The 21,016-nt window shown below is 36.3% G+C and overlaps 2 protein-coding genes across 2 annotated transcripts; one reads left to right on the forward strand and one right to left on the reverse strand.

Annotated features, from left to right (window-relative positions):
* The first annotated feature begins 30 nt into the window (after positions 1 to 30).
* On the forward strand, positions 31 to 2,129 carry LOC128860120 (uncharacterized). Its single transcript, XM_054097386.1, has 4 exons — positions 31 to 281; positions 339 to 1,078; positions 1,172 to 1,810; positions 1,877 to 2,129. The coding sequence occupies exons 1-4, from the start codon at positions 176 to 178 to the stop codon at positions 2,093 to 2,095; spliced, it is 1,704 nt and encodes a 567-aa protein (XP_053953361.1). The 5' UTR covers positions 31 to 175; the 3' UTR covers positions 2,096 to 2,129.
* On the reverse strand, positions 2,111 to 14,951 carry LOC128860122 (4-hydroxyphenylpyruvate dioxygenase). Its single transcript, XM_054097391.1, has 5 exons — positions 14,766 to 14,951; positions 5,842 to 5,868; positions 5,371 to 5,754; positions 2,606 to 3,259; positions 2,111 to 2,312 (listed from the first exon to the last, which is right to left on the reverse strand). The coding sequence occupies exons 1-5, from the start codon at positions 14,766 to 14,768 to the stop codon at positions 2,238 to 2,240; spliced, it is 1,143 nt and encodes a 380-aa protein (XP_053953366.1). The 5' UTR covers positions 14,769 to 14,951; the 3' UTR covers positions 2,111 to 2,237.
* Between the last annotated feature and the right edge of the window lie 6,065 nt (positions 14,952 to 21,016).

The following is a 21,016-nucleotide window of genomic DNA, read 5'->3' on the forward strand; positions in this document are numbered from 1 at the left end:
CCAAGTTTTTAATGTTTTGATAATTCTTCTACGTGACATTTCAAATGAAAATAAATAAACATTTCACTCCTTGGTGTTCGGCAAAATAAATAATTTACAGCAATTGCATTTAATATAGTAAATATATCATAATTTTAGTTTCATCTTATTCTGCATTCCTCAGAAATCATACACAATGCCTCCAGCTAAATCAGATCTTGATTTAACTGATAAGGTCTGGGTTGATTCATATGTGAAAAAATGTGATTTCCTCATGAAAGAATTCACAAGTTACGTTTATGGTAAGGAAATTTACGATTTTTCGGATATAGAATTATTAAATTCCACTACCTTTAAAGCTTTACAAAATCACTGTGCGAAAGAACGCAGTAGATGTGAACAATTGGACAAAGACTGCAAGCGCCTACAAAAGGAATTAAAAAACAAATCGAAGGAGAAAAACGAACCACAAGAGATCTGTGACACCGGCAAAGAGTCGATCAGGGATTCGGAATTAAAAACTTCTACAGAGTCTGAGGCAGATCGCACATGTTTTAGTGATTGTTCACCAGCATTTTTGAATATGGCAATGGATAGCGAGCAATTACAAATGGACGCAACTTGCGTTTTGAGCCCAGCACAACATCGTCAAGAATTAGTCTCGGCAACAGAGCAACTAAGTAGTCCGAGTCGTTTATCTTTAGCAGACAATATTTTTCAGCATAACACCTCGCCGACTTGCAAGCAAAAAGCCCGTAACGAAAACATAAGTGCGCTGGGTTTTTTAAAAGCTCGTGGACGTATAGGCAAAGTTTTAGATAGTCATAAACTGCGGGAGCGTAACTGCGCAGCTGGGGAAGAGGATCATGAGAGCGGCATGCGGAAGAATAGAGGGAAGTTGCATGCACGAAGCTCGGATTGGTTAGGAAAGTACACTAAAAACGAAGACAGAGGAGCTGCCTTAAAACGAGCCACTACTGGGATAGACGATATACAGCGCAAACGTTGTCTTTTAACCCTGAACAAAGGGAACGAACGAAAATTGAAACAAGCACGGCTAACGCAAATTGTGGATATGAAATCCAAAAAAGTTCAAAACGTAAGCTATTGAAATAATAATCAGTAATACACAGTAATACAAATAGATGCAAATGTGTATAATGTCATTAATCTTTAAATTTTTTCTCACTAGGTGGAAAGCCTTTCCACTACTCCTGAATATACGGTAGATGCGCAGATGTTGCCACTTTCACCTACAACACCCGTTGTTTTGAATGTCAAAAAAAAGTTAGATTTTCCATCGTTTACTAGCGATACCGGTGATATATTCCACTTCAGCAGTGACGATGATGACGAACCGTGTTCTAAGTCAGTAAACGCTAATACCGTTGTAAAACAAAGTGAGCGAAAATGCGTTGATGGAAAGTTCTTGCAACCACTGCGGGCTGTAACAGAAAGTTCTGCAAGTGTTTTGGCTATAACACCAACGCCACCACCCATCATTTGTTTATACGAATCGGATGATAACGCACAGGGGTCAGAAAATAATACAAGGAATTTAACAACTAACAATGTAAAAAGAGCAAATATAAAAGTCAAACAGGAAAAGTCGACGTCGGAAAAGTTACCAACTGCATTGGCTGCAGCTATGTTAGCTGAATGGACAGAAGAACTAGAAGACAATGAGCGGGATGTAAAATTGGAAGCGGCGTCAATGAAAAAAGCACGTAAAACACTAACATCAGGCTTAAAGCCACGTCGGGCACAACTACCTGTGGAGAAAATTTCAATCAAAGAATGCTTTAATATAGATTGTGATGAGTGCCAAAAAGTAAATAATGTTTTTTTTTTAATTTTCTATTCCATAACGCACCTTTTTCTTGCTGTATTTCTTTAGTATATCGACTTTATGGGCAGCAATATGAGCTTGGCCGAAATCGAGTCACATCTGCGTCGGTGTACGCGCCATCGCACTTCGAATGACTGCATACCGGTGACGCCACCAGATTATTGGAATCCACTAATGCCATCGTTTTCGGAAAACGATCCACGCAACAAAACACTACTAGTGGATCCTTGTCTACAGCAAAAACGTAGTGTCAATAATAAATTGTGAAATAAAATAATTCCATTCGGTGATTTCCTCTTATTCTTTATTATTATTTTCCATTAACAATGACTTAAAAGTGATTTATATACTAAATTTTAATGCATAAGGTGTTTTGAATTGAAGAAGTATTAAATATTGCTATTGAATTCTATAAGTTGCCACGTTTTGCCTGTTCCATTTCAATTGCCGTAAAGAGAGACTTGAAATTGCCGGCGCCGAACCCCTTAAAGGAAAAACAGTATAAAAATAAATATAAATATTTATAAATTAAGGATTTGTTGCCTGAAAAGAGGTAAGGAGATTTCAATATGCATACACTTTTCAAACGTTTAAGTGCACGATCTTTATTTCTCAATAAAACTGTTTGGTATAGGAATTAACAAGAATGATAGATACATGAAACAAGTTTGAACTTTTGGAAATGAAATTTCGTACGAAAAATGTATGTCCAAGTAACTTATATTACTTTGACCAAATGTAAATGCTTTTATTTCTCACTTCCACCTTTATACTTACATTGTGATTATGGCGCTGAATGACTTCGATGAACAGCGTTGGTCTGTCCTGGAGATTCTTTGTGAAGATTTGCAAAAGATAACCATTTTCATCGTAGTCTATTAAAATATTCAATTCCTTCAAAAGCTTCATATCTTCTTTGATCTTTGTACGACTGTTCTTCAAATTCTCTTCCAAAATGTCATAGTATGAATTTGGTATTGTGAGAAATTCTAAGCCACGAGCGCGCAGATTGCGCACCGCTGTTATAATATCGCTGGTATTGAGCGCAATATGCTGTACGCCTGCGCCACCGTAATACTCCACATACTCTTGGATTTGTGACTTTTTCTTGCCCTTTGCGGGCTCATTGATGGGCATCTTTACATTCTCCTCATAGTTAGCCATAACAATCGAACGCAGTGCCGAGTAATCGGTATGTATTTGCGAATCATCGACGGACCAGAAACGATGGAATTGCAAAACGCGCTCGTACCAAGCAGCTACGCTCTCCATTTCCAAGTCGGGTTGATTGCCAACAACATGATCGATGAAGTCGAGTTTTGTGGGTGGTAAGCCCTGAAGCAGATTGTCGGCTGCGGGTGTTATGAAGCCGGGTAGAAATTTTCCATTGTATTTAGTACGATCGACAAAGGTGTGTGTGGTATCGCCGTACTGAAAAAGAAACGAGACGGAGCACAATTTAGATTTTCAAAAGAAACGTTAAAAAACGTTAAATCTTTGCCTGGATCAATGGATTTTTGTGAAAATTTTCATAATTTTTTATAAAAAATATTGGATGGTCCTAAAATAACTTTAGCAAGTTTGAGCCAAATTCAAACACAATTTTTGAATTAAAATATATCCATTTCAATCATTTATCCGATTGAGCAAGAAACCAATCAGTGTTGAACTTCTGATGCCTCAGAGCAAAAAACCATGAAGGAGAGAAAAATAAGGTTATTGTGACCAACTATACTCTGCTAAAGAAATCAAACAAATGAAGGTTGAGGGTGCTCGATGCCAGAATCATCTTGTTGAAGGGAAAAGTTTCGACTGCATTATTCCGAGTAGAACTCATATCGTATCGCGAATGCTCAGCCTCCACGGTATGGATTGGAGGTGTTCGGTTAGCGTAAACGATGTTTAATCTGCTGTGATTTAGGTATCTCATTATATGTTAAGGAAGCAACAAGCTTTGGTGGTGGCTCCATAAGAATACCCACTTCCATGTCATAATGATATGCTCTTTCACCGCTATCTTCTGGCTTTTATTGTGAAGGTATTAAAGTCTGTAAATTACCCCATTGAGTACTGCTGATGCTTACAGCTCACGCAGGGTTTTATCTACGGATTGTCTTGAAAATTGTGCGCAAGGCTTCCCCTAGATACGATTCTTCTTCGCTTGCTTTCTGGCTTAAGAAGAGGAACGAACATACCCATTTGCTTGGTGCTTGCTCCGTCGTGTATGCTGCCCCTATTTCGGGCTAAAGATCCAAAGCAGCGTACTCACAATCGAACGAATCCACCGTCCGGCAACCACTGGGCTACGCAGAATATTGTCAGACTTTTCTCGACATCCTTGTCGAGAAAGATATTGTCAATACTCTCACCAACTCTCACACCATGAATACTGTAATCGTGCCACCTCACATCAATAGCAGCGAAGAGCTTCAGATGCATCGAGAGTCCTCTCGACTCGTCTATGTTATGTATTGATATTGTCAAGACCTACCTATTCAGAGCTTCTCTTCTTAATTGGGGCGATAAGAGGTCTCATCCGAGACTTTGTTTTTGTTTTCATTGCCTAGCCTTCTCACATGAACCCGCTCTCGAATGGATGTTCGGAAGCTACACCGAGGATACTTGGGCGAATCCCGGAAGTTTTGAGCCGCTTGGACCATATGCAGAAAAATCGTCCTCAACTTGGGATGGACATCTCACCAACTCCTCACTCATCAACATTTTTTCTCAGTGAGGGTTTCCTTTTTGGTTCGATTCCCGAATCTAATTGTGGCATCGTTACGGCTATCTCAAGTCGCAACATAAGTTCTTCGTCTGTGATAGGCAGTGGTTGATTACCATAGAGTCCAGTGCATTGCTGAACCTCGCTCTTTAACTGAAGGAGGTTTCTACTCATACCACTGAGATTTTAGCAGAGGATTGCTGGAGTACAATCTACGGCAATAATCCTACAAAAAGAATTGAATATCCATATATTATGCACCTAAACCAGGTTAGGTTAGGTAGTGCTGGCTGATCTCACTTAGACCTCTGGGGTCCATTGTGTTGGCAGTGCTATGTATCTGGAGTCGAGTTTTAACAAGCCTTTCACGAGTTTCAACAAGCTTTTCAACTTTTTTGTCAACAATATCCTTCAGGAATGAAAAATATGTTGATCCTGGTCACGTTGGTCGTAAAAAAGTACCCCTAGCATCGGCCAAAGTGGGATTTTTGGCTGCGTGATGTGGCGGATGGCAGTGTCTCGCCAGTACTTCAACCAATTTGCCGCCTTTCCTAGACAGTTCGTTTTGCAAGTCCTTCGCATAATTTTAGCATTTCGCATATCGGAAGTAAATGAACTTTATTTTGGAGGTGGTATTCGGTCGACACCAAAATAGGCCAAGCGACTATCCCAACTATCGGATGTCATAAATATCCCTGAGAGCTGCTGAAATGTCCCTATTTAGAGAAAAGTAAATACATATTCTGGAACAATAACTAGTAGCTGTTACCTAAGGTATTTCTGCATTTAAATTTTTTCGTTAAATCTCTCCCTTACTCACCGTTTTAATGGTGGCAAAGCGTACGCTACCATATTCATCATTTTCTTCCCAAATTTCATGCACCACCTCAGCGCCACGTTCCTTTGCATATTTGAAAATGGCATCCAAGTCTTTCACTTCGAAGGCAATATCTTTGACACCATCACCGTGCTTCACCAAATGGGCACCATGTTCAGCGTCGTCAGTATTGTAGGCGGACACAAAAACGAAAATTATCCGATTTTGTTTGACGGCGTGTTTGGCTAGGCGACGATGTCCCGTCTCTAGACCCCGATAGCCTACATGAGTGAAACCGAATCGTGTTGCATAGTAACTGGCTGCCTGTTTGGCATTGCCCACATAGAAGGTTAAATGGTCGAAACTAAGGAACTTGCCGAATAACGGCTAAAAAGTTAGGGAAAAAATAAATTAATAAAAATATGGGTATAAAAATAGTTGCATTTATTTGCAAAACATATCGTAAATACTTACTTTTGGTCCTTTGTCGGTATATGAGGTCTAAAAGAAAGAAGAAAAAAACAAAGTAATAAAGCTTCGGCTTTAAAAATAATTTAAATATAATAATAATTTGCTAGTAAAAACCTATAAAATGTAATCAATTTCGATATATATATATAATTGGCGCGTACACCCTTTTTGTGTGTTTGGCTGAAGCTTCTCCTCCTATTTGTGGTGGGCGTCTTGATGTTGTTCCACAAGTTTCAAGCCGATTCCAAGCGGCAGATATTTTTATGAGGAGCTTTTTCATGACAGAAATACACTCGGAGGTTTGCCATTGCCTGCCGAGGGGCGACCGCTATTAAAAAAACGTTTCCTGTATTTTGGTCTTTCACCGAGATTCGAACCAACGTTCTCTCTCTGAAATCCGAATGGTAGTTAGGCACCAACCCATTTGGCTACGGCGGCCAATACCAGAAAAAAACAAACAAAAAAAAGAGGTTGTCTGTAAAGTCGGTTTACTGTCGGTAGTTTAACGTGATAACGTCATAAGAAAATACTGATTGAATGGTTGCATTTTTCAAAAGAAAATTTTAATTGTATTTGTTTGATAGATATTTTGTATGGATATAGAGAATGAGTTAACATTAACATAACATAATATACTTTAACATAACATAACATAACAAAACATAACATAACATAACATAACATAACATAACATAACATAACATAACATAACATAACATAACATAACATAACATAACATAACATAACATAACATAACATAACATAACATAACATAACATAACATAACATAACATAACATAACATAACATAACATAACATAACATAACATAACATAACATAACATAACATAACATAACATAACATAACATAACATAACATAACATAACATAACATAACATAACATAACATAACATAATATAACATAACAAATTACCCCGTATTAAAGCACTTATCAACAGCTTTCATTTGATACCCATATTGTACATACACAACCAAAGGTTACCCGGGTCCACGTTTTGACCTATATCTCGAGACCCTATCTACCAATAGGTATTCAAACTATACGGAAATCATCTTCAATACCTACTTAACAATGTGTGTAAGTTTGGTTTAATTCGGTTCAAAGACACGGCGGGTCCACGTTTTGGCATATATTTCGAGACCCTAGTCATCAATAGGTATGAAAATTACCCCGTATTAAAGCACTTATCAACAGCTTTCATTTGATATCCATATTGTACAAACACATTCTAGGGTCCACGTTTTGGTCTCTATCTCGAGACCCTAGTCACGGAACGGATGGAAATACTCTGAACTAAAGCATTCACCAACAGCTTCCATTTGATACCCATATCGTACATACACATCCGAAGGTTACCCGGGTCCACGTTTTGACCTATATCTCGAGACCATATCTACCAATAGGTACCCAAACTATACGGAAACCATCTTCAATACCTCCTTAACAATGTGTGGAAGTTTGGTTTAATTCGGTGCAAAGACACGGCGGGTCCACGTTTTGGCATATATTTCCAGACCCTAGTCATATATAGGTATGAAAATTACCCCGTATTAAAGCACTTATCAACAGCTTTCATTTGATACCCATATTGTACATACACATCCGAAGGTTACCCGGGTCCACGTTTTGACCTATATCTCGAGACCCTATCTACCAATAGGTATTCAAACTATACGGAAATCATCTTCAATACCTACTTAACAATGTGTGTAAGTTTGGTTTAATTCGGTGCAAAGACACGGCGGGTCCACGTTTTGGCATATATTTCGAGACCCTAGTCATCAATAGGTATGAAAATTACCCCGTATTAAAACACTTATCAACAGCTTTCATTCGATATCCATATTGTACAAACACATTCTAGGGTCCACGTTTTGGTCTCTATCTCGAGACCCTAGTCACGGAACGGATGGAAATACTCTGAACTAAAGCATTCACCAACAGCTTCCATTTGATACCCATATTGTACATACACATCCGAAGGTTACCCGGGTCCACGTTTTGACCTATATCTCGAGACCATATCTACCAATAGGTACCCAAACTATACGGAAACCATCTTCAATACCTCCTTAACAATGTGTGGAAGTTTGGTTTAATTCGGTGCAAAGACACGGCGGGTCCACGTTTTGGCATATATTTCCAGACCCTAGTCATCAATAGGTATGAAAATTACCCCGTATTAAAGCACTTATCAACAGCTTTCATTTGATACCCATATTGTACATACACATCCGAAGGTTACCCGGGTCCACGTTTTGACCTATATCTCGAGCCCTATTTCCAAAATAAAATATAATCCATGTTACTCGTGATTAGCTTTCGAATGGTGAAAGAATTTTTAAAATCGGTCCAGTAGTTTTTGAGCCTATTCATTACAACCAAACAAACAAAGTTTTCCTCTTTATAATATTAGTATAGATATGGTAAATATTACCATACATTTTTTCCTTCATATATAATAAAAAAATAATAATAATAACATTAAAACAACAGGTATTATTAACAAACTTGGTTTTATTTTAAATTCCTCAAGTAAATCAAATTAATAATAATCAATAAGAAGGCATATGCCAATACAAATACGTGAATTTATATATGTACATATGCGCATATACATACATATATACGCTCACTTAAGTAGGAGAGAGCAAGATGTCGAACGTTGCCGTTCGTTTGCTTTGTTTGCTTTGTCGTTCCTTCCGCGCTTTCGCTTGCAGTTCATTCAATGCAATGAGCAAGGTAACTACATATGAGCAAGGTAACACTAATATGAGCAAGGTAACACTAATGAGCAAGGTAACACTAAAGAGCAAGGTAACACTAATGAGCAAGGTAACTACATATGAGCAAGGTAACGACACATTTTTTCGTGCGTGCAGCCTGTTAAATCGAATTATAAGACGTTATCACGTCAAAAATTATTATTGGTATAAACTAGTGCTATAACACCATTGCTCCTTGACTAGACTTAAGGGGACATGTGAATAGATGTTTAGTGTTTTTAGGCCTTTCTGCACATGCAAGAGTTTATTCTGAAGTTCCATGCATTCCACGAACGTTTCTAAGAGAGTTTGTAGATTTCGCGGCAACTCTAGCTCTTAAAGGGTCCCCTTCATACATGTCTGGGAGGCGATTCCACTTTGAGGAGGTGTCTTTTGGGATTATTTCAGCGATAGAAGGGTCTTCGTCGACTAGTTTTGATGCCTATTTCGTAATTAGCCTGTAGATCGGCTGTTATGTGTACTCATGAGTGACTTGAAGAATACCATATATTTAAGAATTAATCACGAATGAATTTGTCTCCAAGCATAATACTTTTCTGCCATGAAAAATCTCCTCATAAAAAATATCTGCAGTTAGGAATCGGCTTAAAACTGTAGGCCCCTTCATTTGTGGAACAAACACAATAAGACGCTCGTCACAAATAGGAGGAGGAGCTCGGCCAAATACCTAACAGAAGTGTACGCGTATAAGAAATATTTTTCTAAAAAAATTATTAGATTCTTACAAAATCTAGGTATTTTTTTCACTAAATAATTAATGAATTAAATTAAATTTTTAAATAAAATCAATTTTGTTAATTGAAATACTCCTCGCACTTTAGTTCGAAGCTGTTAACAGAGAGTTCATTAACATTCTCTCATGTTGTACATGAGTAGAGTTATACCAGAGAATGTTCACATTTTCTTTTATAACTATGTTAAGGCAGATGCAGCTATGGTAATGAATTTGAATGTTAAGGGTTTTAGGGAAAACTTGTCCAAAGAGCGGGACTTTAAAGACAATTTCCCGATTATAATTCTGTCAAAAATACTAAATTATGTACTTAATGTAAATGCCGATGCGGAAAGATTATTTCTCTGTTATAACGAATGTAACATATAAAAAAAAAATAACGAAATAAATTTAGTCAAAAAAGCATAAATTCCATTTGTCTAATAATACCGTATTTAAACGTCCAACATTTGAATTATTGTACTTTAAAATGTTCTCCAAAGTATTTATTACACTGTGCGACAGTGAAAATATACTTTTATAGAGACCTAGTACAACTTGTAGGTATAGTAAAATAAGAAACATGGTATAGGAGAAATTTCCAATACACCCCCAAAATCTCATTTTATGGCCATAAAACCGTTTTTCAGTAGGTTGATGTGAAGAATCACTCCTAACTTCGCCAATTTCCATCCGATTTCGAATTTGTTTTTTTAGTTCGAAAGAACAAAAACAAGCCTTTTTGACAGTGTGTTGACATTTTTTCTGAAATGACAACTGACGAGACTGTAGACGGAAGTATTTGGAATTTTTTTATTTTTTCTCTTTTTTTTCAACTTTGACATAATTTTTACGATATTATCCGATATTGAGGATTTTTTTTAGTACACTGCTGTTATATATTAGTAAATTTAATTTTGCGTCGAATGAGCTATATTTGACTGTAATTGAATTAAAATTAATAGAGTTATGTGGGTTTTAAGATTTTTTCTTTTTTTTTTACTACGAGATTTGGTATGCGTTTCGAAGCATGAAAATGATAACAAGTGTCATTATAAACACATAATACTTATTGGAGTATTGTGCAGTGCACCACTGTACGGTATGGTACGGTGCGGTACAGTGCAGTACACAACGGAACTGGTTACAAACTTAAAAATGCATTGGAAACGGCCCTTTGGAGTTTAGTATGGTACGGTACATTTGTCATTCTCTTCATCAGTTTTGAATACTTCTCTGTAAGAAATTCGATCATCATCATTCATCTTAAGTCGTCATCAACTAAATTCCATTGTTTAAATCGAGAAGCGAGCGTTTCAGATTGTCTTCCCGATAGAAGTAAATCACGAGAAAGATCCTGAAAATCTGAATTTTATACAATGTGTCGTTCTGAAGACTTAGAACCAGACAGAAAGTACTCTTCATTATCAGATTTATTGTTATCAGTTTGATCATCATCAGCAATGAGTTGAACTTCCTTCAGTCCATGACTTGCAGTTGAGTCAATCATATCGTCCAAGACTACGGGGTTCTTAACAGTTGCAACATCAGCATACTTTATGTGCTTTCGAGTTTTATAATGATGACCGTTGACGTCCGTTTTACAAAAATAACAATCATCTGGTTTATGATAAGGCTGATGATGCCACATCATCGGAGAATATTGAGAAATTCGACTTTTCTGGCAACGTTTTGATTTATATCTCTTGAATTTCAATGAAACAAACAATAAAACTTTGACGTTTTAATAAGGTTAAATTATAATAACAAACTTCTTTTGTTAATCAATGTACAGTGTGAACTTTGGTACACTTGGGAGCTTTTTCATATTTCTATTGAAAAAAAGATGTGCTATAATATGTCACATATTTTCGTAAGTTCTAACCAGTTCTGTTGTATGCAGTACAGTGTACTCTTATGTATACATATACACTCCAATAAATATTACGTATCTATAATAACGCATCAAAACACGTCCTTATTCCTATTTAGCGTAAGTTATACCTACATACCAAATTATTAAAAAAAAAAAAAAAAATCTTATAACTCACACAACTCTTTTAATTTTAATTCAATTACAGTTAAATATAGCTCATTCGACGCAAAATTAAATTTACTATAACAGCAGTGTACTAAATCCTCAATATCGGATAATATCGTAAAAATTATGTCAAAGTTGAAAAAAAAGAGAAAAAATAAAAAAATTCCAAATACTTCCGTCTACAGTCTCGTCAGTTGTCATTTCAGAAAAAATGTCAACACACTGTCAAAAAGGCTTGTTTTTGTTCTTTCGAACTAAAAAAACAAATTCGAAATCGGATGGAAATTGGCGAAGTTACGAGTGATTGTTCACATCAACCTACTGAAAAACGGTTTTATGGCCATAAAATGAGATTTTGGGGGTGTATTGGAAATTTCTCCTATACCATATTTCTTAGTTTTACTATACCTACAAGTTGTGCTAGGTCTCCATAAAAGTATATTTAATTTTTTTTTTTTTGTCACACCGTGTTATGAATCATGCGTTTCATCCGAGTTTGATTTCATAAATGCGACATATTCAAAGTTTCTTTTTTATAAATGATTATTTATAGATAAATGTACAAATATTCAACTAAATTAAATGTTAGATTTAAATATTTTATATCCTTTATATATATATTGCTTCATAAATAAATTTTTAGGTACACAATTTTAGCAAGGATGCTAGATACCAGGATTGCTCGTTTTGAGGGGAACTTTGGATTCTACGTCATGCGTTTGGTGTTTTACAATATTTAGCTTTAGCTTAGTGAAACACAAAACGAATGGCGTCGACATATCTGTCAAATTCACTCAGAGCCGAATAACTGTCTGCTAGGTAGACACCTCTAAAAATCTTTGCACTATGCAATTTTAGAGGATGGGTATAAGTAGGGGTTTTTCGGCCGCTGTAGGGGTTAAAAAATAATAATAATGTTCTCATTATGTTAAATAATAAATAATTACTGTGAAGTGGTATAAAATTACTTTTATGCGGTATGGTAGTTTTGAATGTTGCTGAGAGCTTAAATAACACCGCGTTACACACATTCTGTCCTATGAACCAAATATACTTTTTCGGAAAGGGGATAATAAATAAAAATACACGTGTATCGGCGATTTTCATGTACACGTCACAATTTTTTTTTGTATTTTATAACATTAAACGAGCAATTCTTGTATGCATACCTGTATCTCAGGATTAGCTTAACGGATTTGAATGAAATTGGGCACACAGATAGTGTATCACATTTCTAGACTTTTCACCTAGGTGTTGCCACTGACAATGTTTCACAGGGTTGCCACCTGTTCGAAATTAAAAAAAAAAAATTGCATGAGATATGTCGATGTGGGTATAGAGATATAAAACCCCGAATTTTTTTTATTAATTTTATTATATTAAAATTAAAAATTGTTACATTAAAAATTTTAATGCTTTTAAAGAAACTTAGGCCTTTTATTTTTCCGTTTGTAAGCATTTGTGTATCGCGACAAATAGACGAACAGTATTCGCCAAGCATATGCGTAATGTCTTGTCCTTTAAAGCGCTTTTTAATAGCCGCAATGTCCTGATGGAGCCTTTCGCCATGTTCATCGCTACAAGCTCCTAAATCACCAGGGAAACAATCTAAATGATTGTGAAGGAAATGGATCTTTGGCGACATTAATATGCCCATTTCGAAATCATTTCTGCAACAATATTTTTATAATTGTCAGCTCGTTTGTTGCCAAGAAACTGCTCAATAACGGCAAATATTGCGCAAACTTGCAATCGCCTCGCCCTCACGATCCATTTTTTTAACAAAATTTGATACGACACCGAGCTTAATGTGTAGTGATGGCAAAATGATTTGAGATGGATGCACTAATGGTAGATTTTCTATACTTTCTACGCCTACTTTGTAGCATGTTCGCGGCTTCCACTTAAATTCAGTGTAATGCTGATCTCTTCTGCGACCTTCCCATGTACACAAAAAGCACTGGTGGGTTGGAAATCCACGCTTAACACCCATGAGTAATCCGACCACTTTTAGATCGCAGCATATTTTCCAATTATGCTCTTGGTAGTTTATCAGATGTAATATCAATTCCATGCCTTCGTATGTTTCTTTGAGGTTGGTGGCATATGCGATCGGGACAGTTGGATGTTTGTTACCGATATGAAGCAGCACTATTTTAAGGCTGTTGACCGATGCATCGATGAAAAGTCGCCACTCCTCTGAAATATGAGGGTAACCAATTTTTTCAAACATCGAATCAATATCACAACAATAAGCCAGGTTTTTTTCCCGATCTTCGTGCAATTTAAAAAAAATCGTCATATGGAATACTGCTACGTCGATCACGAGCGGCTGTTATTTTAAAATCAGCCGCCACTATATTCCACTGCTTAAAGCGTGATGCAAAGAGTTCGGCTGTTCTCTTTGACAAATTTCCTTCTCGTACAAGGTCATTGAAGTCGGCTTGCGTTACTAAATGCGGCACTGCAGTCCAAGTTCACTGGGTGTTGGTACAAATTCCGATACTTCTGGTTCCCCGCATCTCGCATTCGATGCAAGAAATGTTGATAGCATTGTTGGTGCTACTGTTGGTTCTCCATCCCTTAATTCGGGAACATCATCAAAAATCTTTCCACGAGTCTGCCTGCAGAAATTCAGCGCAATTGGACCACGGAAAAATGGTTAAAAATTGATCCAAAGTTTTTCACACAGGCGGACTACGAGCTCTATATTTTATACATAAAAAAAAATTGTGACGTGTACAGGAAAATCGTCGATACACGTGTATTTTTATTTTTTCTCCCCTTTCCGAAAAAGTATATTTGGTTCATAGGACAGAAAAAAAGTTCGTTTTTGTAACGCAGTGTAATGAAGTGCTTAGCAGCAGATATCTCTTTCCCGAAGAAAAGAAGACACTTCAGTTCGGCGTTTTGTCCTCCTTTAGGGGATATAGAATTAGAATATAGAATTGATAAATAAACAAAAAGATAACGCAGCGCTAGCAATGAAGGCTTTCAGCTATTGGATACATTATAAGTAGACGATGTATTCGGTAATAAGTGTATAAAGTTTGTTTTAAATTAAACTTAAATAAAAAATTATAGCACAAAATAAACATAAAATAATGTTTAAAAACTTAAAAAAATTAAAAAAAAATTACAATAAAAATAAATGATAAAACTCCACTGCTACAGCGACATGACCTTGCAAAAAAAAAAAAATGTAGCAAAATAAAATAAACCATTTCCTCCATTCTTTCACTGGGAATTGTATACTTCGATATTACTTAAAATAACTATTCTTAAGGTTTGCGAAATTCTTATTCAAGGACGAAAGCATTAGCGATATTCCCGGTTGATCGAATCACGAACAATCGAGGAACCTACCATTGTCACTACTCCTTATGCAAAAGTATGTTTTCACAAAATATCACAGTTTTTCAAAGGAAATCACTTTCACATAAACGCAAGAACAATCGGTAAGCACTTTGTCACTGTTTAACTCAGATCTCCTGTAACCGTCATCAACTCTGCAGCAACTACAGCGATCTTCGAAAACGTAGTCGGTTTTTATAGCCGCCGTGAATATTATGGGCTGAGTATTGTAATCCTGAGCCTGCTACCACATTTATATCTGCACTAATACACCAATAGTGGTGAATAGTATTAGTTAGCCAGCAGAGATTTGCTAAAATTTGCATTAGCGAATGGTTGAATGTGTGTATGTGTGTGGCTGATCCACGTGTAAATGCACAAATATGTAGTTGTGTATGTTAGTGAGTCTGTAGAGTACGAAATCTTAATTTAAATATTTCAAACGGGTATTTTGTTTATCTGGTCTTGACGACTGATGGTGGTCAATGTTTCACATTCTCAGTAGTAACTTTGTTTTTGTTTTGAAAAATATCGAAAACAAATGTCTTTTGGAGAGCTAGTATTTGTTTTTGTTTTTCTCGATTACTACTAATATTTTAATTAGCTTAAACTAAAGTTGGTTTGTAAGCCGTTAAAAAATTGTCTCCACCTATTTGTGGTTGCATAATTTTCAAAGCAAAACCCTTATAAATTAAATTTACAAATATTAACTCTATGATGATTGCAGTTTGATAAATAAACAATACATTTATTTATTTCAACATGTTTTTTTGTATTTAAATCTGAAAATTGGGAATTCTCCTTTTCCGTAATATTTATATTACTTAGCAGTTGATGTTCTGCTTTATCGAATTGTTAACCAAATTTATTTTGCATCCGACGTAAAGTCCACAATTCTATAGTGCAGCTACAGTACCATGCCATAGAAATAGAAACACTGAATATATTTAAATTTAGATTTCAATTCAATTTTTAATTAAATTTTTTTTTAGATTTTCTTAAGGTGTCTAAGAATTTCTAAGTTGATCTGATGTAAATTTAATGATATACGAGTAAATATAAAAGGCTCGTGCCCCTTCACATATTCATTTCATGTTTGCATTTCAGACGAACCAGATTTGCATACATTTTGGTCACCGCAAAAGATGTTTTTCTCTTTGATCGCCCGTAATTTTAACTTTTTTATGATTTTTTTTTAATTGAAGCTCTAATTATATAGTTTTAGGTAATAAATAGTTTTTATAAAAATATTTAATGCTTCATGAAAAAAAAAATCTGCAAGTAAATTCTTTTACATCTACATCTACATTTCACTGATACCCAGCCTGCGATAAAATTCCTCACAAAGCAGTCGACAACCTCCAAGGAAATGCCGAACATCTCTTAACGAGATGGCTGAGTCATTGCACCTAAAGGTAATATAGGTTTCTGGCCATTGAGATATTGAGGATAACTGCAGAGCCGATGATCTAGCGATACTCGGCACCAAATTGACCGATGAGTACATATGTAGATAATGATAATCGTAAGCGCAGCGATTGAAGGAAGGCGTAATGATAACACCTGTAGAATTGCCCGACAATTGTGACCGACTCTCAAGGCTAGAATCTCTCCTAAGCCAAAATAAACACAGTCTTAGCATACTGATCTTAGCTATAACGGGGCACTGCCTAATAGGCAGGCACGCTCAGCAAACACATGTCGTCTGTAGAAACTGTCTAGATGAGGAAGAAGAAGATACAATCTGACACCTTCTGTGCCATTGTCCTGCTCTATCCAGACGCATATTGCGACGTAGGTTTACAACTTTAGGTAGACAATTTTTAATAAATTGGAAGATTTCAGTTCTGCCGAAACCATGGATAGTCTAAAATTTTTGAAAAGCATACAGTGGTTTTAGGAAAGATAGGGACAAGTTCCCCACGCAGTATCACAATGGGCTATAAACCTGAGTATTTGCCACAATATAACTGCTTCAACCTAACCTAACCCAAATACTTTTTTGGATGCAATTAAGTGTTCAAAGTTTACTCAACTCACTGTTCATACTGTTAATGAAAAAAAAACTTATTCTTTCTGATTTAAGTGATTTTAGTCGAGTTCCAACGTTTATTCGACTCACTGTTCATAATAATTCACGTTTTCTAAAGTCCAATTGACATTTTCTAAAATGTAATTTACCCTTTCTAAAATCCACTAAACGTTTTCAAAAGCCCAACTGACATTTTCTAAAATCCAATTAACATTTTCTAAAATCCAATTCACGGTTTCTAAAGACCAATTGAAATTTTTTAAAACCCAATTTACGCTTTCTAAAATCCACTAAGCGTTTTCCAAAGCCCAATTAACATTTTTTAAAATACATTTTATGCTTTCTAAAATCCACTAGACGTTTTGTAAAATTCAATTTACGCTTTCCAAAATTCAGTCGATTATTCTAAAATCCAATTTTTTTCCTGTACACTCCTCCATCGTACACAGTTCTGTGCTATTGTTTTTGTAGCGTCCCATGAGACGTCAGCATCGGCAAGTTCGCGCAGCATCGTGTAGCCTCTGTGTGATGGTATTATGTTTCGCTTCCTACAACAATACGGACTTCATGCATGAGCCGAATATTCGTAGTTTAGTGCGCCTGGAGATTTGCGAGCTACCCCATACTGTATGTATGTATTCGGCCGAATGCCGCCCTTGCTTTGTTTAGCCTGAAGTTGACATCTTCATCTGCTCCACCATCTGCCGTGATGATGCAGCCGAGGTAGCAGAAGCTTTCGACGAATTCCACCGGGCATCCGTCAACCAATGTCTGCCTTGCGTTATTGTGGTTAACTGTCATGGCCTTGGTCTTGGCGATGTTGACCTTCAGTCTGACAGTGTGCGCCAGCGCGACTAGTTTGTCCGCCTTCGCTTGCAGGTCAGAGAGCTTGTGAGATTATTCTAAAACTCAATGAACTGTTCTAAAATCCAATTGACGCTCCCTAAAATTCAATTTACTCTTTTTAAGATCCAAATATGAGCCTTTATAAGACCCAATTGGAAATGGTGTAGTAAAACGTGTCCGCTTAATTTTGTCGTCCTGTGTAACATATCCGATCTATTACACCGTATTTATTTTTATGACCGTATACTGCATGTAAGTGGGAATAATATTTTTATTAGGCCAAACTGAAATGTTAAATGCATACCATAATTCAATTACTTGATTAAGCATGAATTGCAGTTTAATAAATATTGTCTTGCATATATTTACTAGAATTATTAATATATTCATTCAAACCTCTTAAAGACAAACACCTTCATTTTATATCACACCTGTTAGGTAGTTATGCGCTACACTTTCTATTTGAGTTAGTTTAGTTTTGAGGTATGGACGTAAATTTGTATGTATGCAATACGTAATTATTTGAAATGGGCGTTGTGTTTATTTCCAAAGTTCCCCTCAAACATTTGTTGACCATACCTAATGAGCAAATTTGGTATCTATCATTCTTGTGAACGCATATGAAATGTTTGTGCAGGATTCGGCTGCCGAATCTCCCAAGTGACGTGACAGCCGAAGTTCTCCTGACAATTTTCTTTTTCACCATATTTAACATTCTCTCCAAAAATAGGAGTTCTCACCTCATCCGCCATACTCTCCATAGAAATAGAGAGAGAGAGATAGAGAGAGAGAGAGAGAGAGAGAGAGAGAGGGGATAGAGTGACAAGAAGTCAGTAAATTAATTCATGGATCGCTTCAAAAGACAAGGTAGTTCTTCCGGTACGGAATTCTTGTTCTACCCGAAAAATGGGAAAAAGTAGTGGCAACCGACAGACTGAACGAGCACCTCGAAACATTCTTTTTTAAAATAACGCCTTGAATTTTCAACGAAAACCGGTGGAAGCAACGCTGTGCAAATGTTAAAAAATAAAAACAATTAAATAATATAAATTCATAATCTCATAAAACATATAGTAGGTTACAATGCATTTCCAGAGTTCAACAGTGGATATTTCGGCGCTTCAAGTGATTAAGCTGCATCACTTCTGAAGTTGATTTACTTTTGTAAGAATGCGGACCAAGGTTTTTACGTACAAATTCTTCACAATGTCGACTGAGTGATTCCCAATTCCTTAGCACTAAGTATATAATCAACTCAAGGATACCAAGTTTGCTCGTTAGGTATGGTGAAAAATAATTTTTGAGGGGAACTTTGGATTCTACGACATTCGTTTTGTGTTTCCCAAAATTTAGCTTTAGCTTAGTGAAAGACAAAACGAATGGCGTCGGCATATCTGTCAAATTCGCTCAGAGTCGAATACCGGTCTGCTAGGCAGTACACCTCTAAAAATATTTTACCAATGGAATTGACTAATTTGGCTCATTTTTACGAACTTAAAATATTGTAGACTTTAATGTAGGCTGTGCACGACTCATTTTAAAAGTTTACGGTAATACACTAATAACAAATATGATTAAAAAAGCATATTTTAAATTATAATCCAATAGAGGTACGTAAGCCCAAATGCTCCTATGCAAATTAAATCAGCTAGTTTTCTGTACACGCAGTTGCCAACAAAGATCGCATGATCAACTCCAACGCGATATCTTAGTCCAACCAATACTGAAAAAAATAAACTCGTTTTAAGCCATTTCTTTATATTTAACACCTGTTTGCGACGCAACTGCCGGCTTGTTGTATGGAAAGCGCAGGCGGGTGGGCTGGAGTGCGAGGTGTCGAGCCCCCAAAAGCAAATTTTTCATTGGCTGCTAACCAGCCGGCAATCCAACGGCTTTTAATATATGAATTTGTTCGAGTGTCCGTGGCCGCTGCGAAGACAACACACATTTGCGCACGCACACTTGCGTAGATCTTATGGAGGTGTTTGAGAATGAAATGCAAAAAGTCGGTTATCACTTATTCTTGTTATTTGAAAAAAAAAAACAACAAATATTATTGTATACAGGTATGAATGTTTATTTTTATATTCTTGTTTTAATTTACATACTTACAATAGGTATGTATTATTAATCGGTGCTTTATGAATAGGAATGCAGGCTTTATTGACAAGTAGTTTTGTTTTTCAGTCATTTAATTTCACCCTCACGAGAAGTAAATACGCGATAAAGTAATTAATTAAATACGCGAAATAACGCGGGAAATGACTTTGACATGAAACTAAAGTTTTAATATGTATTTTCTTGAAGATGATGATTTTCATCATAAACAAATATCCTTTTGACATCTTTGAGGTATTTAGAATTGATTGTTAATTAACTTTCGAACAATCGTTTTCTGTATGCTTAGGATAATTATTGTGTTATAAAATCATACTAGGAAGATAATAATATATTTTCTCAAATGCAGTGCAAGCACTGCGCTTAAATGTAAGAGATGTTTTTTAAAGATGTATACAAGGGGAAGTTCAGAATAAACAAGAGTGGCGTCATAAAAATGTTTTGATGGGGCCATTTTTTTATGAGGTAGTGCGTTGGAAGTTATATCCCTAACTGACCTCCAGTAAAAGCTTGGTAACATTCGGTTCAGTGGAAGCGAAGTTGTTGCATCTAAAGTGTTAGTATGTTTGTGTCATCGGTACAAAAATGTGTTTCGAGCAAAGAGCTAATATCAAATTTCAGAGATAGTTATGAGGACATAAGTGACAATGGACATACGAGCCGCCCAAAATCAGTAATCAATGAAAACTCCATCGAAATTGCTCGTAAATTTATTAAAAATGAACCGAAATTATCTTTGAAATCGGAATCGGAACATGGAATCGGAGTTCAATATCTCCAAAACATCGATTTTTCGCATTTTAACTGATCATTAGGGCTTACGAAAGGTCTGTGCACGTTTCATTCCGCACAAGTTAACTGCGGACCAAAAACTGCTCAGAATTCAACATTCGAAATACCTCAATAAAGAGGCGAGAAAAGGCAAGAACTTCATTTACAACATTGTAACTGGTGATGAATCCTGGTGTTGCCAACGTGAATCTGAAACTAAGTGTAAAAGTGCCGAATGGAAGGCCCCTTGCGAGTCACCACCCAAAAAGTCGTGTTTGGAGAAGTCAAAAATCAAGTCGATGCTCATTTGTTTTTACAATTCCAAGAGAATTGTCCACAAGGAGATCCTGCCGACGGGCCAAGCCGCCAATGGAATTTTCTAGCTTGGCGATTTAAAGCGGTTGTTGCATCGCATTCATCGAATTCGCCCTGAATACCGGGAAGGAGGAAGCTGGCGCTTATTGCATGATAATGCACCATCTCATCGATCTACTCT

This window comes from Anastrepha ludens, chromosome 4, assembly GCF_028408465.1.
Source record: "Anastrepha ludens isolate Willacy chromosome 4, idAnaLude1.1, whole genome shotgun sequence".
Lineage (NCBI taxonomy): Eukaryota > Metazoa > Arthropoda > Insecta > Diptera > Tephritidae > Anastrepha > Anastrepha ludens.

What these genes read in the sequence shown, in the direction of transcription:
- LOC128860120 (XM_054097386.1), top strand. Translation starts at nt 176, where the DNA reads ATGCCTCCAGCTAAATCAGATCTTGATTTAACTGATAAGGTCTGGGTT. An exon ending in AATCCAAAAAAGTTCAAAAC is followed by an intron (nt 1,079 to 1,171) that starts GTAAGCTATTGA and finishes TTTTCTCACTAG; the next exon opens with GTGGAAAGCCTTTCCACTAC. An exon ending in ATTGTGATGAGTGCCAAAAA is followed by an intron (nt 1,811 to 1,876) that starts GTAAATAATGTT and finishes GTATTTCTTTAG; the next exon opens with TATATCGACTTTATGGGCAG.
- LOC128860122 (XM_054097391.1), bottom strand. An exon ending in ATACCGACAAAGGACCAAAA is followed by an intron (nt 5,755 to 5,841) that starts GTAAGTATTTAC and finishes CTAACTTTTTAG; the next exon opens with CCGTTATTCGGCAAGTTCCT. An exon ending in GCTTTGCCACCATTAAAACG is followed by an intron (nt 3,260 to 5,370) that starts GTGAGTAAGGGA and finishes TTTCTTTTTCAG; the next exon opens with TACGGCGATACCACACACAC.